The sequence below is a fragment of the Zonotrichia albicollis genome, chromosome 9, assembly GCF_047830755.1.
Source record: "Zonotrichia albicollis isolate bZonAlb1 chromosome 9, bZonAlb1.hap1, whole genome shotgun sequence".
NCBI lineage: Eukaryota > Metazoa > Chordata > Aves > Passeriformes > Passerellidae > Zonotrichia > Zonotrichia albicollis.
In genome coordinates this window covers 14,327,603-14,341,840 of record NC_133827.1, presented here as the reverse complement: position 1 = coordinate 14,341,840, position 14,238 = coordinate 14,327,603, and the positions used below count along the sequence as shown (strand labels likewise).

Sequence of the window (14,238 nt, the reverse complement as noted above, 5' to 3'; positions counted from 1 at the left end):
TGACACTTGGGACACTCGTAGGGCCTCTCCCTAGTGTGGATGTGTTGGTGGTTGACGAGAGCAGAGCTGCAGCTGAAGCCCTTTCCACTCTCCCCACACTTGTAGGGCCATTCCTCGGTGTGGATCCTCTGGTGGCTGATCAGGCAATGGCTCTTCTCTGAGCACTTGTAGGGCTTCTCCCCATCATGAAGCTGCTCCTGGGCCACCAGCTCTGAGCTCTGGAAGGAGCTCTGTCCACCTTCCTGGCACAGGATGAGTCTTTTCTCCTTAGAGCATCCTGGGCTGGGTTTGGAGCCCCTCCTGCTGCAGGATCTCTTGGACTTGTCCTCCCTGTTGGAATTCTGCACTGTGGAGCCACTCAAAAGAGCCTCTTCCATGAGGTTCTGCTGTGGGGATTTGTCCTCCCTGGTCTCCATTCTCAGCTTCTTCCCTGGGGAAGGAAGGACAAGGAGAGGATGGGATTTGGCTCCGTGCCACTGGAAAGGGGAAGGAGATCCCCCCAGTGCATCCCCAGCAGGACGGGGTTGGCAGCAGGGTTGTCCTGCAGCCAGGGGCTGTGCTGGGCTGGGAGATGGAGGAGGAGAGAGGGGGAAAGGGGCACTGACTTCGTCCTCACCTGCCTGGGGCTCCTGGGGCATCTTCCTCTTCCTCGCAGCTTCCTCCTTCATCTTGCGAAAGTTTCAGGATGGAAAATTCTGTTTTGGGTTGAAAACAAGGAATGAGCATACTAAATTTTGTACAGGGTTGAAGGCAAAGCTGGGGGGAGAGTCTAAGCCAGAATTACAATTTGATTAGAAAATGAAGATCAAGGCAATGATACAGAAACACTGCCTTAAACTGACAGGGTCAGGATATAACCTGACACCCCTGTTGGTCAGGGTGGTGGCAGCAGTTCCAATAAATGGTGGCTGCAGTCCTGTTGGAGTGATCAACGTGATTCTGTCAGAGCAGTGATCCTGTAGAAGGGTCTGGTCTTCCTCTGAAGGTCCAGTGGAGGTTATGGAGCTCTTGTCCTCTGGCAATCCAGTAGGCAAGCTGCTCCTGGTTGTAGCAAGTCTCAGCTTATATCCAGGTAGGAATGCTTGGATCCGCCTCCTGGGTGGAGCATCTCACAATGGGATGATGGAATTTTATCAGTCCTGCAGTGACACTCAATGGCACATTCACAGAAGATATCTCCCCTGGAGGGCGTTATCAGGGCTGAGTCATGGAAGAGATAAAGAACACTGCCCTGCCTTTTTATAGCAGTTGATGAAGATGGGGATTGAAAACATGCATTTGGTTACATCTTGCATGGCAACCTGAAACAGTGGGGTGATCCCTGCTCAGGGGGGTGAACACCACCCCCCTTACCCAAACTGGCTCAGGTGTAAAATGCCCACCCTGGGAAATCCACACACACAGGGGACAACGTCACACTTGGACTGCTCCAAGGGAGGTCTCTGTCCCTTGTCACTCCCTTGCCATGCCCTGCTTTCCTCTTTCTTTTAACTCTCTCTACCTCACATTTACTTTTCAATAAAATCCACCTTGGATTTGGTCTCATTAGCACATTAACTGGGGCAGAGGCATCTCTCTAGTAATTTTCTTAACCAGATTGAGACATTATTTTGGCGCAGTGAGTTCAGGGCACTGTTCCCTGACCCCAAGTGCCTTTGACAACAGCATGGTTCCCATCCTCTGAGGAGGTTGTGGTTCTCTCTGGAAGAACTCTTGGAACTTGGACACAGCTTCCTCTGAGTCACTTATGGAAGAACTGATGAGGAAAATGGCTTTTTTGGGTCTGGATTGTAAAAAAAAAAATATTTTGTTGTCCTTCCTTGAAAAGTTTGTTAAAATCACTGGAGGAGAGGGAGCAAATGATACCAGCAAGATTGAAAATGTTCGTTTACTCCAACGTGAAAAACACAAGGCTGTTGAATGTCCCAGAAGAAGCCCAGCTCAAGTAGCTAAATTCCCAAATAACTGCAGCCAGGGGTCTCCCGTAGGATGTTTTGGAGAGTGTTCGGAGCCGGCAGATCCCAGACTCGAGCCCCGGATATCTCCAGGCTCCCCAAGAGGAGCTTTTTCGGGGGGAGAGGAGCCGCGATCACCCCTCGGGAGGGTCCCGGGGGGTCCACGTGGGGATGGCCCAGTACCGACGGGGCGGGACATTGGTTTTGGGGATCCCCGTGAGAGCCGGGGCTGTGGAACAGGGGACCCCCGGGGCAGGGAGAGGGGAAGGGGCGATACCGGAGCTGGGGGACCCCCGGCAGCCCGGAGATGAGGCGGGGACGGGACCCCCTGACCCTGACAGGGGCGTCCTGGGGTGACGTCATGATGCTCCTACCCCCAATGGTCTGTTTAGCCCAGAAATGAGTTCTGCACCTTTAAGGCTGGTTCTGAGAGAGAAGGGGAGGAGGAAGAAGCTGCAGTTTGTTTTCATACACTGCACTCACTTCTCCACATTCTGGCTTCTGGATGGACAGACAGACGGACAGAGATCTCCTTTGCTTTTAGTCAGTTTTTAGGTCTCTGAGGCAGAGAAGTTCCCTGGACTTTGATTTTTCTTTTTCTTTGGAGCTGTTTAAACCTGCTCTGGACTGAACAACCAGAACACCGCAGGCAGCTCCCACCTGAGGCCCACTGCGATGGACCTGGGCCAAGGCATTTCCAGCACTGGATGGATTGATAAGAGACTGATAATAAACGGATAAGAGACTGATAAGCCACTGATAAGGCACTGATAAGATGCTGAGTGCGCAAAGCTACAACCCAAGGAGGGACTTTTGGAGTTTGCCATCTATTTTGGAGAAGCAGGAAGTTTTATTGCTTAATATTGTTCAATTTTTGTGCTGGTGAATGCTTTGCCTGTAAAATAAAGCTTTTTTAGACTTTTCTTCCTAGAAATATTTTCCCAGACTGGCTGAGGGTGGGGCTACTGAATCGGCATTCTAGAGGAAACTCCTTTTGGAGGGTTTCAACCAAATTTGCCCTAAACCAGGACAGGGTGGTGGAAAGAAGGGGGAACCCCAAGTGACTGGCTTGATGGGAGGCTGGAGAGGGGGACCTTGGGACCCCAGAATCTCCCAGAATCCAAAAGCAGGACCCTGGAGAGGAGGGATCCCCAGGACCGATGGAATCCCCACCGGCCGTGAGATGAGGGACCAACCATAACCCAAGAGGGATGAGACTGGAAATGGGAAACTCCTGGTGGCTTTTTTTGATTCACTCTTGGTTTTTGGACATCAGGTGTCTTCTGGAAATGGACGTGTATGGCAGGAATCCCCAACCCAAGTCATTCACACCTTGTTTTTTCCACAAAAAAGGATTTTCCCCAAACCTTCCCAACATGACATCCCCCCTGTCCCGCTCTGGGTGAGCTCAATCCCAAACCTGACCCCAATCCTCGTCTCAGTCTCACTCCATATTTAAACACACTCATAGTTCTCTATTTAATCACATTCCAGTTTCAAACTTATCTCGCCCCAGACCCAGTCCCAACCCCAGCCCTAAAGCCAATCTCATGTCTAGCCTTAACCCCAATCCCAGCTCTAATCCAAATCTCAGCCCCAACTCCAACCGAGCCCCAATTCCAGCCCCTTCCTAAATCCTCAGCCCCAAACCAAATCCAGGTTCAGCCCTTCTGGGGCTTTGGGGGTGTCTCTGTCCCTCTGACCCCGATGATGTTTGGGTGGGGTTACAGCAGGGCTGAGAGGGACAGAGACCCCCCCGGCCTCCCCAGATGTGAGAAGGTCGGAGAGCCCCCCCAGCCCCGAGCACCCTCAGCGGTGAGAGTGACACAAAGCCCCTGGTCCCCAGCCCTGCACAGGCATTCCCTGAGGCCAGAGGGATGGAGAACACCTAAGCATCCCCCAGGGTGAGGGGACAGAGACCCCCGAGCATCCCCTGGGCTGAGAGGGACAGAGACTGCCCCGAGCATCCCCTGGCACAGGGGTGAGAGGGAGGGAGACCCCCCAGGCATTTCCTGGGAGAGAATGATGGAGACCCCCTGGGGAACGGCCTGGTGTGAGAGGGACAGGAAACCACCCCCGCCAAACCCCTCCCAACCATCCCCCAGGGCGAGAGGCACAGAGACCCCCTGAGAATCCTCTGAGCAATGGACAAAATAGACTTGGCAGAAATCAAACTTGACTCTGCAAAATCACTTTGAAGAATATTTGCTCTTCCCACAAGTAACTTGGAATGAAAGTGAAAACAAATCCCAAATATGAATAAACCGACATTCCAAGCAGTGATGTGGCAATTCCAATATTCATTGCTTCCTGCACAGCTCCAGCTCAGCTGCTGGCAGGTTCCGATAACAGGAAAGTGGAAATTTGGCCCAATACAGATTATTAAAAGGAATGGAAAGCTCTGTGTAGCAGTCACAAAGGTGACAGGGATAAAGAGAAAAATGATTGTCACATTTGATAAAGACCCCAATCCTGGGAATTCAGGACTTATTCGGAAATTGATCTACTTGAGCTGGGCTTCTTGTGGGACTTTTAGCCGCCTTGTGTTCCTCACCATGGGGTGACTGAACCTTGTCAGCCTAGCTGGTAACATTTGCTCCATTTCCTCCAGTGATTTTAACAACTATATATGGAAAGACAGCAAATTATTTTCTTTACACTGGCCACCCATAAAAGCCATTTTCCTCATCATTTCTCCCATAAAGAGAAAAAACTTTTATAAGCTCCATAAGCTCCCCAGGAGGAAGGAGGGACGGTGTCCAAGTTTCCAAGAGTTCTTCCAGAAAGAACCACAACCTAGTGAGTGGAATGAGCCATGCTGTTGTCAAAGGCACTTGGGGTCAGAGAACAGCACCTAAACACACTGTGCAAAAATAATGTCACAGTCTGGTTATGCAAATTGTTAGAGAGATTCCTCTTCCCCAATTAAGGTGCTAACGATACCAAATCCAAAATGGATTTTATTGAACAGTAAATGTGAGGTAGAGTGATGGAAAGAAAGAGAAAAGATGAGTGACAAGGGACAGAGACCTCCCCTGGAGCAGGGCAAGTGTGATATTGTCCCCTGTGTGTGGGGGTTTTACACCTGAGCCAGTTTGGGTAAGGGGGGTGGTGTTCACCCCCCTGAGCAGGGATCACCCCACTGTTTCAGGTTGCCATGCAAGATGTAACCAAATGCATGTTTTCAATCCCCACCTTCATCAACTGCTATAAACAGGTGGGGCAGGGTTCTTTATCTCTTCCATGACTCAGCCCTGATAACGCCGTCCAGGGGAGATATCTTCTGCTAATGGGCCATTGAGTGTCTCTGCAGGACTGATAAAATTCCATCATCCCATTGTGGGATGCTCCGCCCAGGGGGAGGATCTAAGCATTCCTACCTGGATATAAGCTCAGCCCAGGAGCAGCTTGCCTACTGGATTGCCAGAGGACAAGAGCTCCATAACCACCACTGGACCTTCAGAGGAAGACAAGACCTTTCTGCAGGATCACTGCTCTGACAGAATCACGTTCACCTCTCCCACAGGACTGCAGCCACAATTTATTGGGACGGCTGCCGCAACCCTGACCAACAGGGTGTCAGGTTATATCCTGACTCTGTCAGTTTAAGGCAGTGTTTCTGTATCATTGCCTTGATCTTCATTTTGGTTTAGAATTGCAATTTTGGTTTAGACCCTTTCCCAGGTTTTCCTTCAAACCTGTACAAAACTCAATGTGGTCATCCCTTGTTATTCTCCCAAAACAGGATTTCCCATTTGCAAACCTTTGCCAGATGGAAAATGAGGCTGTGAGGAACAGGAAGGATCCCCAGGACACTCGGGCAGGTGAGGAGGAAGTCAGTGCCCATTTCCCCCTCTCTCCTGCTCCATCTCCCAGGCCAGCATGGCCCCCGGCTGCAGGACAACCCTGCTGCCAACCCCATCCTACCGGAGATGCACTGGGGGGATCTCCTTCCCCTTCCCTCTGGCATGGAGGCAAATCCCATCCTCTCCTTGTCTTTCCTCCCCCAGACAATAAGCTGAGGATTGGGACCAGGGAGGACAAATCCCCACAGCAGAACGTCAAGGAAGAGGCCATGATGAGTGACTCCTGGGCACAGGAATCCAACGGGGAGGAAACTCCCCAGAGATTCCATAGAAAGAGAGGCTGCAAACCCAGTCCGGGGTGCTCTGAGGAGGAAAGACCCTCGTTTAGCCAGGAAGGTGGACAGAGCTCAAGCCAGAGCTCAGAGCTGGTGGTCCATGAGCAGCTTCATTGTGGGGAGAAGCCCCACAAGTGCGTGGAGTGTGGGAAGAGCTTCAGGCAGAGGAGCAGCCTGATCCGCCACCAACGCATCCACACCGGGGAATGGGCCTACGAGTGTGGGGAGTGTGGGAAGGGCTTCAGCTACAGGTCAGAACTCGTTGCCCACCAACGCATCCACACTGGGGAGAGGCCCTACGAGTGTCCCCAGTGTCAGAAGAGGTTTCAGAGCAGCTCCAATCTCCTCCAGCACCAGCAGATTCACACAGAGGAGAGGCCCTTCCGCTGCCCTGAGTGTGGGAAGGGCTTCAAGCAAAACTCCAACCTCATCAGGCACAGGCGCATCCACACTGGGGAGAGGCCCTACGAGTGTCCCCAGTGTCAGAAGAGGTTTCAGAGCAGCTCCAATCTCCTCCTGCATGAGCGGATTCACACAGATGAGAGGCCCTTCCGCTGCCCTGACTGTGGGAAGGGCTTCAAGCAAAACTCCACCCTCATCACCCACAGGCGCATCCACACTGGGGAGAGACCCTATGAGTGTCCCCAGTGTGGTAAGAGCTTCACCACCAGCTCTCACTTGACCAAACACCAACGGAGGTGCCACTAAGGGAAGCCCTGCGAGTGCTCCAGCTGCAGCAGGAGCTTTGTGAACTGGTCCAGCTTCATCCCCAATGGAGGTCTAATGTTTGGAAGAGTGCGGGTGATCCATGTTCTCTATGATCCATGCTGGGAAGACAACTGCCCCAATACCTTCCCCTGTCAATGACATGGTGTAGACCTGAAGAACATGAGGGTCTTTCCATGGCCCTGTCATTACATTCACTCTCACCTCAAGTTATTGCCAGGGGCAGGACAGGGACTCTCTCTCTCCCTGAGAAGAAGGGTGTCCTTTCCAAGTGGGGGGAAGCCGGGGGGGTCTCTGTCCCTCTCAGCCCTGCTGTGACCCCACCCAAACATCATCGGGGTCAGAGGGACAGAGACACCCCCAAATCCCCAGAAGAGCTGAACCTGGAATTTGGTTTGGGGCTGAGGATTTAGGAAGCGGCTGGAATTGGGGCTCGGTTGGAGTTGGGGCTGAGATTGGGATTCAAGCTGGGATTGAGGTTAAGGCTAGACATGGGATTAACTTTAGGGCTGGTGTTGGGATAGATGAGTATGGGACCGGGATGAGATAAAATACAGAACTGTGAGTGTGTCTAAATGTGGAGTGAAATTGAGACCAGGATCAGGGTCAGGTTTGGGACTGAGCTCACCCAGAGTGGGACAGGGAGGATGTCACGTTGGGAAGGTTTGGGGAAAATTCTTTTTTGGGGAAAAATCAAGGTGTGAAGGCCTTGGGTTGGGGATTCCTGCCATACACGTCCATTTCCAGAAGACACCTGATGTCCAAAAACCAAGAGTGAATCAAAAAAAGCCACCAGGAGTTTCCCATTTCCAGTCTCATCCCTCTTGGGTTATGGTTGGTCCCTCATCTCACGGCCGGTGGGGATTCCATCGGTCCTGGGGATCCCTCCTCTCCAGGGTCCTGCTTTTGGATTCTGGGAGATTCTGGGGTCCCAAGGTCCCCCTCTCCAGCCTCCCATCAATCCAGTCACTTAGGGATCCCCCTTCTTTCCACCACCCTGTCCTGGTTTAGGGCAAATTTGGTTGAAACCCTCCAAAAGGAGTTTCCTCTAGAATGCCGATTCAGTAGCCCCACCCTCAGCCAGTCCGGGAAAATATTTCTAGGAAGAAAAGTCTAAAAAAGCTTTATTTTACAGGCAAAGCATTCACCAGCACAAAAATTGAACAATATTAAGCAATAAAACTTCCTGCTTCTCCAAAATAGATGGCAAACTCCAAAAGTCCCTCCTTGGGTTGTAGCTCTGTGCACTCAGTGTCTTATCAGTGCCTTGTCAGTGCCTTATCAGTGGCTTATCAGTCTCTTATCAGTCTATTATCAGTCTCTTATCAGTCTGACCAGGGCTGGAATTGCCTTGGCCCAGACTTATCCCGGTGGGCCTCAGGGAAGAGCTGCTGGTGGTACTCTGGTTGTTCAGTCCAGAGCAGGTTTAAACAGCTCCAAAGAAAAAGAAAAATCAAAGTCCAGGGTACTTGTCTGTCTCAGAGACTTAAAAACTGATTATAAGCAAAGGAGAGCTCTGTCCTGCTGTCTGTCCATCCAGCAGCTGGAATGTGGAGAAGTGAGTGCAGTGTATGAAAACAAACTGCAGCTTCTTCCTCCTCCCCTTCTCTCTCAGAACCAGCCTTAAAGGTGCAGAACTCATTTCTGGGCTAAACAGACCATTGGGGGTAGGAGCACCATGAAGTCACCCCAGGACGCCCCTGTCAGGGTCAGAGGGTCCCGTTCCCGCCTCATCTCCGGGCTGCCGGGGGTCCCCCAGCTCCGGTATCGCCCCTTCCCCTCTCCCCGCCCCGGGGGTCCCCTGTTCCACAGCCCCGGCACTCACGGGGATCCCCAAAACCAATGTCCCGCCCCGTCGGTACCGGGCCATCCCCACGTGGACCCCCCGGGACCCTCCCGAGGGGCGATCGCGGCTCCTCTCCCCCCGAAAAAGCTCCTCTTGGGGAGCCTGGAGATATCCGGGGCTCGAGTCCGGGATCTGCCGGCTCCGAACACTCTCCAAAACATCCTCCCGGAGACCCCTGGCTGGAGTTATTTGGGAATTTAGCTACTTGAGCTGGGCTTCTTCTGGGACTTTCAGCAGCCTTGTGTTTTTCATGTTGGAGTGAACGAACCTTTTCAATCTTGCTGGTATAATTTGCTCCCTCTCCTCCAGTGATTTTAACAAACTTTTCATGGAAGGAAAACAAAATATTTTCTTTACAATCCAGACCCAAAAAAGCCATTTTCCTCATCAGTTCTTCCATAAGTGACTCAGAGGAAGCTGTGTCCAAGTTCCAAGAGTTCTTCCAGAGAGAACCACAACCTCCTCAGAGGATGGGAACCATGCTGTTGTCAAAGGCACTTGGGGTCAGGGAACAGTGCCCTGAACTCACTGCGCCAAAATAATGTCTCAATCTGGTTAAAAATCTTACTAGAGAGATGCCTCTGCCCCAATTAAGGTGCTAAGGAGACCAAATCTAATGTGGATTTTATTGAACAGTAAATGTGAGGTAGAGAGAGTTAAAAGAAAGAAGAAAGCGGGGCATGGCAAGGGAGTGACAAGGGACAGAGACCTCCCCTGGAGTGGGTCAAGTGTGACATTGTTCCCTGTGTGTGTGCCCTTCCCAGGGTGGGGGTTTTACATCTGAGCCAGTTTGGGTAAGGGGGGTGGTGTTCACCCCCTGAGCAGGGATTACCCCACTGTTTCAGGTTGCCATGCAAGATGTAACCAAATGCAGGTCTTCAATCACCATCTTCATCAACTGCTATAAACAGGTGGGGCAGTGTTCTTTATCTCTTCCATGACTCAGCCCTGATAACGCCCTCCAGGGGAGATATCTTCTGCTAATGGACCATTGAGTGTCTCTGCAGGACTGATAAAATTCCATCATCCCATTGTGGGATGCTCCGCCCAGGGGGAGGATCCCAGCATTCTTACCTGGAAATAAGCTGAAGCTTGCAACACCAGGAGCAGCTTGCCTACTGGATTCCCAGAGGATAAGAGCTCCAAAACCACCACCATGGAGCACCTCTGTGGTGAAGGCCAATGGTCTTCTCCCTCAGTCCAAGCTGCTGCAATTCCCACAGAAACACTTGAGAAAGTAAAAGAAGCAGCTGAAAAAGCATTCTTTTCCCTCCAACCTGAGGGACCTTTTGAGCCCTATAGTAAAATCAAACAACTACCATCAGAACCTTTTTTGAAATTTGTAGAAAGGCTAACTAGAGCCATTGAAATACAGGTTAAAAAGGAAAATGCTAGGGAAGCAATTTTAGAGGAAATAGCGTTTACAAATGCAAATGAACAGTGTCGAGCGGCAATCCTGAGCCTTCCTATGGAACCTTCCCCTACATTAAAAGATATGCTTCTAGTCTGTAAGAGGAAAGTGCCTCTGATGAGTGTGGCTGAAGACACCAGACCAAGGCTGCTGCCAAGACCACTTCAGCGTGTCGCTGTTGCCAGCCCTTCATCCTTTCCCTCAGCACAGCAGCACCCTGGGCAGCAGCGGAGACCAGCAATGGTTGAGCCCACTAAACCATGCCTGCTTTGTAATAAGCTAGGACACTGGAGTAACCAGTGCCCCCTGAAAAAAGAATTTGACGAATTTAGAAATGGCAGGGGAGGAGAACTACAAGCCCTCCCTGGGGGTCAACAACAAAAAAACGAAGAATAAAGCGCCAGCCTGCCAGGCGTGCAGACATAAAAGGAGCAGGCCAAGAGAATAAGGGTAGCAAAACAAATCAAGCGTGCGATAATATTAACATTTGTGTAAGTGAAGCAGGTGCTTCAAAGACCAAGTCTGCTAGTCCACTGTTGAAAGTGAAACAAAATAACCTTTGTTATGATTTAAGTGATTCTGTATTAACCGCATCTTCTGTCAATGAGCCTTACAGGTTGCAGCTGACAGAGTCACTCCACCTGAAGGACACTGACTGGCATTTTGTCTCTGTAAATCCTGAACAGAAGGGTACTTGGAACCAAATTCGTTGTAAGTACATCATCACTGGGGACAAAAACACACCACAAGAGATCGAAATTGCTCCGGGAATGACAACATCAGATCCCAAGCAATTTGTTCTCAGCCTGCACTGTTTCCACCCACCCCTGTTTCTTCCCAAGGGACAAATTGTTGCTCAAGCTATCCCTGTGCCATCTTTACCTGAAAATATCGAAAAACAAGGGCCCACAGTCGCCCGGGTCCAAGTTATTGGGACAGATAAACCCAAATTGTGGTGCAATGTCAGTGGGGGTGGGGAGTCTAAACGCATTGAGATGCTTGTAGACACAGGTGCAGACTGCACAGTGATTCCAGTACAAGCCTGGCCAGCACACTGGCCTTTACAAAATGTTGCTGGTCACCTTCGAGGTGTAGGAGGTCTGCAATTGGCAAGGCAATCCAAAAGCATTATTCAATTCGAGGGTCCAAACGGAGAATTGGCAAATATCCGTCCATTTGTGTTAGATTATTCAGAACCTTTGTTAGGGAGAGATTTAATGGCCCAGTGGGGTGTCACAATTGATATTCCAGACTCTCCACAGCATTTTTGTGCAGCAGTCATTAAACAACAGCGCTCCACCCAAAAACTTAAGTGGAAAACAGACGAACCAGTTGATGTGAAACAGTGGCCACTCAGTAAACAAAAAATAAAGGTGCTTGAGGAACTAGTACAAGAGCAACTAAGAAAGGGCCACATTGTGGAGACCATGTCCCCATGGAACTCTCCAGTGTTTGTCATCGAAAAAGCTGACAAAAAGAGGTGGCGACTCCTCTGTGACCTCCGACAAATTAATAATGTAATTGAAGATATGGGTTCTCCCCAACCTGGTATGCCATCCCCAACAATGCTTCCCCAAGATTGGAAATTAGCTGTTATTGATATTAAAGATTGTTTCTTCCAAATCCCATTGCACCCTGATGATGCACCGCGTTTGGCATTCTCTGTCCCTTCTATCAATTCAGAAGCTCCTATGAAAAGGTACCATTGGACCGTTCTTCCTCAGGGATTAAAGGAATCTCCAGCTATCTGCCAGTGGTATGTCTCTTCCCTGCTTTCCCCAGTGCGTGCAGCCGCAGAGAAGGCCATCATCTATCATTATATGGATGATATCCTTGTGTGTGCCCCCAATGATGATTTACTCACACATGCGCTTGACCTAACAATCGATGCATTGATTGTTGCAGGGTTCGAGCTCCAGGAAAAGAAAATTCAAAAGATGCCACCTTGGAAGTATTTGGGCTTAGAAATTGGAAATAGGACCATTGTTCCTCAAAAACTAGAAATCAATCCAAGGATCAAGACCCTTGCGGATGTCCACAAGTTGTGTGGGTCTTTGAATTGGGTAAGACCATGGCTTGGTCTGACTAATGAAGACCTTGCCCCTCTTTTCAATTTATTAAAACGGGGAGAGGACCCAGGTGCTCCTAGGTCTATTACCCCAGAGGCACGGAAAGCTCCAGAAAAGGTTCAGATTGCAATGTCCACAAGACAGGCCCACCGATGCCGGCCTGATCTGCCATTCAAATTTATCATCCTAGGTAAGTTGCCACACCTCCATGGAATTATTTTCCAGTGGGAGGAAAAACAAACACCTAAGGCAAAGGACACACCAAAAAAGGACCGGGACCAGAGGGACTCTCTCTTGATCATAGAATGGGTTTTCCTCAGTCACAAAAGGTCCAAGAGACTGACAAAGCCTCAGGAACTGGTAGCAGAACTGATCCGGAAAGCAAGGACCCGGAGCAGGGAGTTAGCAGGATGTGATTTTAAGTGCATTCACATCCCAGTTGAGTTAAAATCAGGTCAAAATACTATGAAAATACTGGAACAATTGTTTCAAGAAAATGAAGTGTTGCAGTTTGCTCTGGATTCCTACTCAGGACAATTTTCGGTAGCGCAGCCCGCTCACAAATTGTTTGAACAAGATGTTCAATTTACTTTAAAATTAAGAACTGCTCTAAGTAGGAGACCTTTAAAAAGGGCTCTAACTGTCTTTACAGATGCGTCCGGGAGGTCACACAAGTCTGTTATGACTTGGAAAAATCCTCAAACCCAGCAGTGGGAGACGGACATTGCTGAGGTAGAAGGTTCACCTCAGGTTGCTGAATTGGCTGCGGTTGTTAGGGCTTTTGAAAGGTTCTCAGAACCATTTAATCTGATTACAGACTCTGCATACGTGGCAGGAGTAGTATCCAGAGCAGATCAAGCAATACTGCAAGATGTATCTAACATCGCACTTTTTGAATTGCTTTCCAAACTGGTAAAGTTAGTCACTCACCAAGAGCAACCCTTTTATGTGATGCATGTCAGGTCACACACTGACTTGCCAGGGTTTATTGCTGAAGGCAACAGAAGGGCAGATGCTCTTGCTGCACCTGCAGTGATGGCCACTCTCCCAAATGTTTTTGAACAGGGAAAAATCAGCCACCAGCTTTTCCACCAAAATGCACCTGGCCTGGTTCGCCAGTTTAACATCACTCGAGAACAGGCCAAAGCGATTGTGGCCACATGCCCAAATTGCCAACAACATGCACTCCCTACAGTGAGTACAGGAGCAAACCCAAGGGGACTGAACAGTTGTGAACTGTGGCAAACAGATGTAACACACATACAGGCTTTTGGACGGCAGAAATATGTTCATGTTAGTGTAGATACCTTTTCTGAAGCGGTCTATGCTTCTGCCCACACAGGAGAGTCATCTATTGATGCTATTAAGCACCTCTTACAGGCTTTTTCTTTCATGGGCATCCCCAAGGAGCTGAAAACTGATAATGGGCCTGCTTATAAATCCAAGGAATTCGGGAGCTTCCTGCAGCAATGGGGAGTAGAGCATAAAACTGGCATCCCCTACTCCCCTACAGGTCAAGCCATTGTAGAAAGAACTCACCGTGATATTAAAAGGGTCCTGGATCAGCAACAACAGGTTCTGAAGGTAGAACCTCCCCACATCCGGTTATCCAGGGCACTATTCACAATCAATTTTCTGAATTGTTCTTTTGACAGCCTGAACCCACCCATCCTACGCCACTTTGGGGGGAGTAGTCACAAGTTGATAAAAGAAAAACCTCCGGTTTTAGTAAAGGCCCTGAGACTTGGAAAATGGTGGGGCCTTACAAATTGGTTACTTGGGGACGTGGATACGTCTGTGTGTCCACCCCCTCTGGTTTAAGGTGGGTTCCTTCCAAATGGGTAAAGCCCTATGTTCCCAAAGTCTCAGAGAAATCTGCAGAAGCACCCCAGGTTGCTCACGCTGCCTGGAGAAGAAAACGCCGCACACGTTCTCTGGAGGAAATTCCATTTAAGCCTCCTATCTGGAATAGTTTGTAATATATGTCTGTCTCAAGTTCCTTGTACCAGTTTAGATCCCACTGTTCGTGTGAAGCCTCGAGATGCCATGAGACCGAGCCTGCTTCTCGTCCTACTGGTGATCATCCCACC

At 49.9% G+C, this 14,238-nt stretch overlaps 1 protein-coding gene across 1 annotated transcript in view; it reads left to right on the top strand.

Moving 5' to 3' along the window:
- Positions 1-14,238, top strand: part of LOC141730042 (uncharacterized) — a 125,455-nt gene that overhangs the window by 60,692 nt on the left and 50,525 nt on the right. Inside the window, exon 3 of the mRNA XM_074546679.1 lies at positions 6,158-6,794. Coding sequence (XP_074402780.1) covers positions 6,158-6,794 — 637 coding nt within the window. The remainder of the gene's footprint in view (positions 1-6,157; positions 6,795-14,238) is intronic.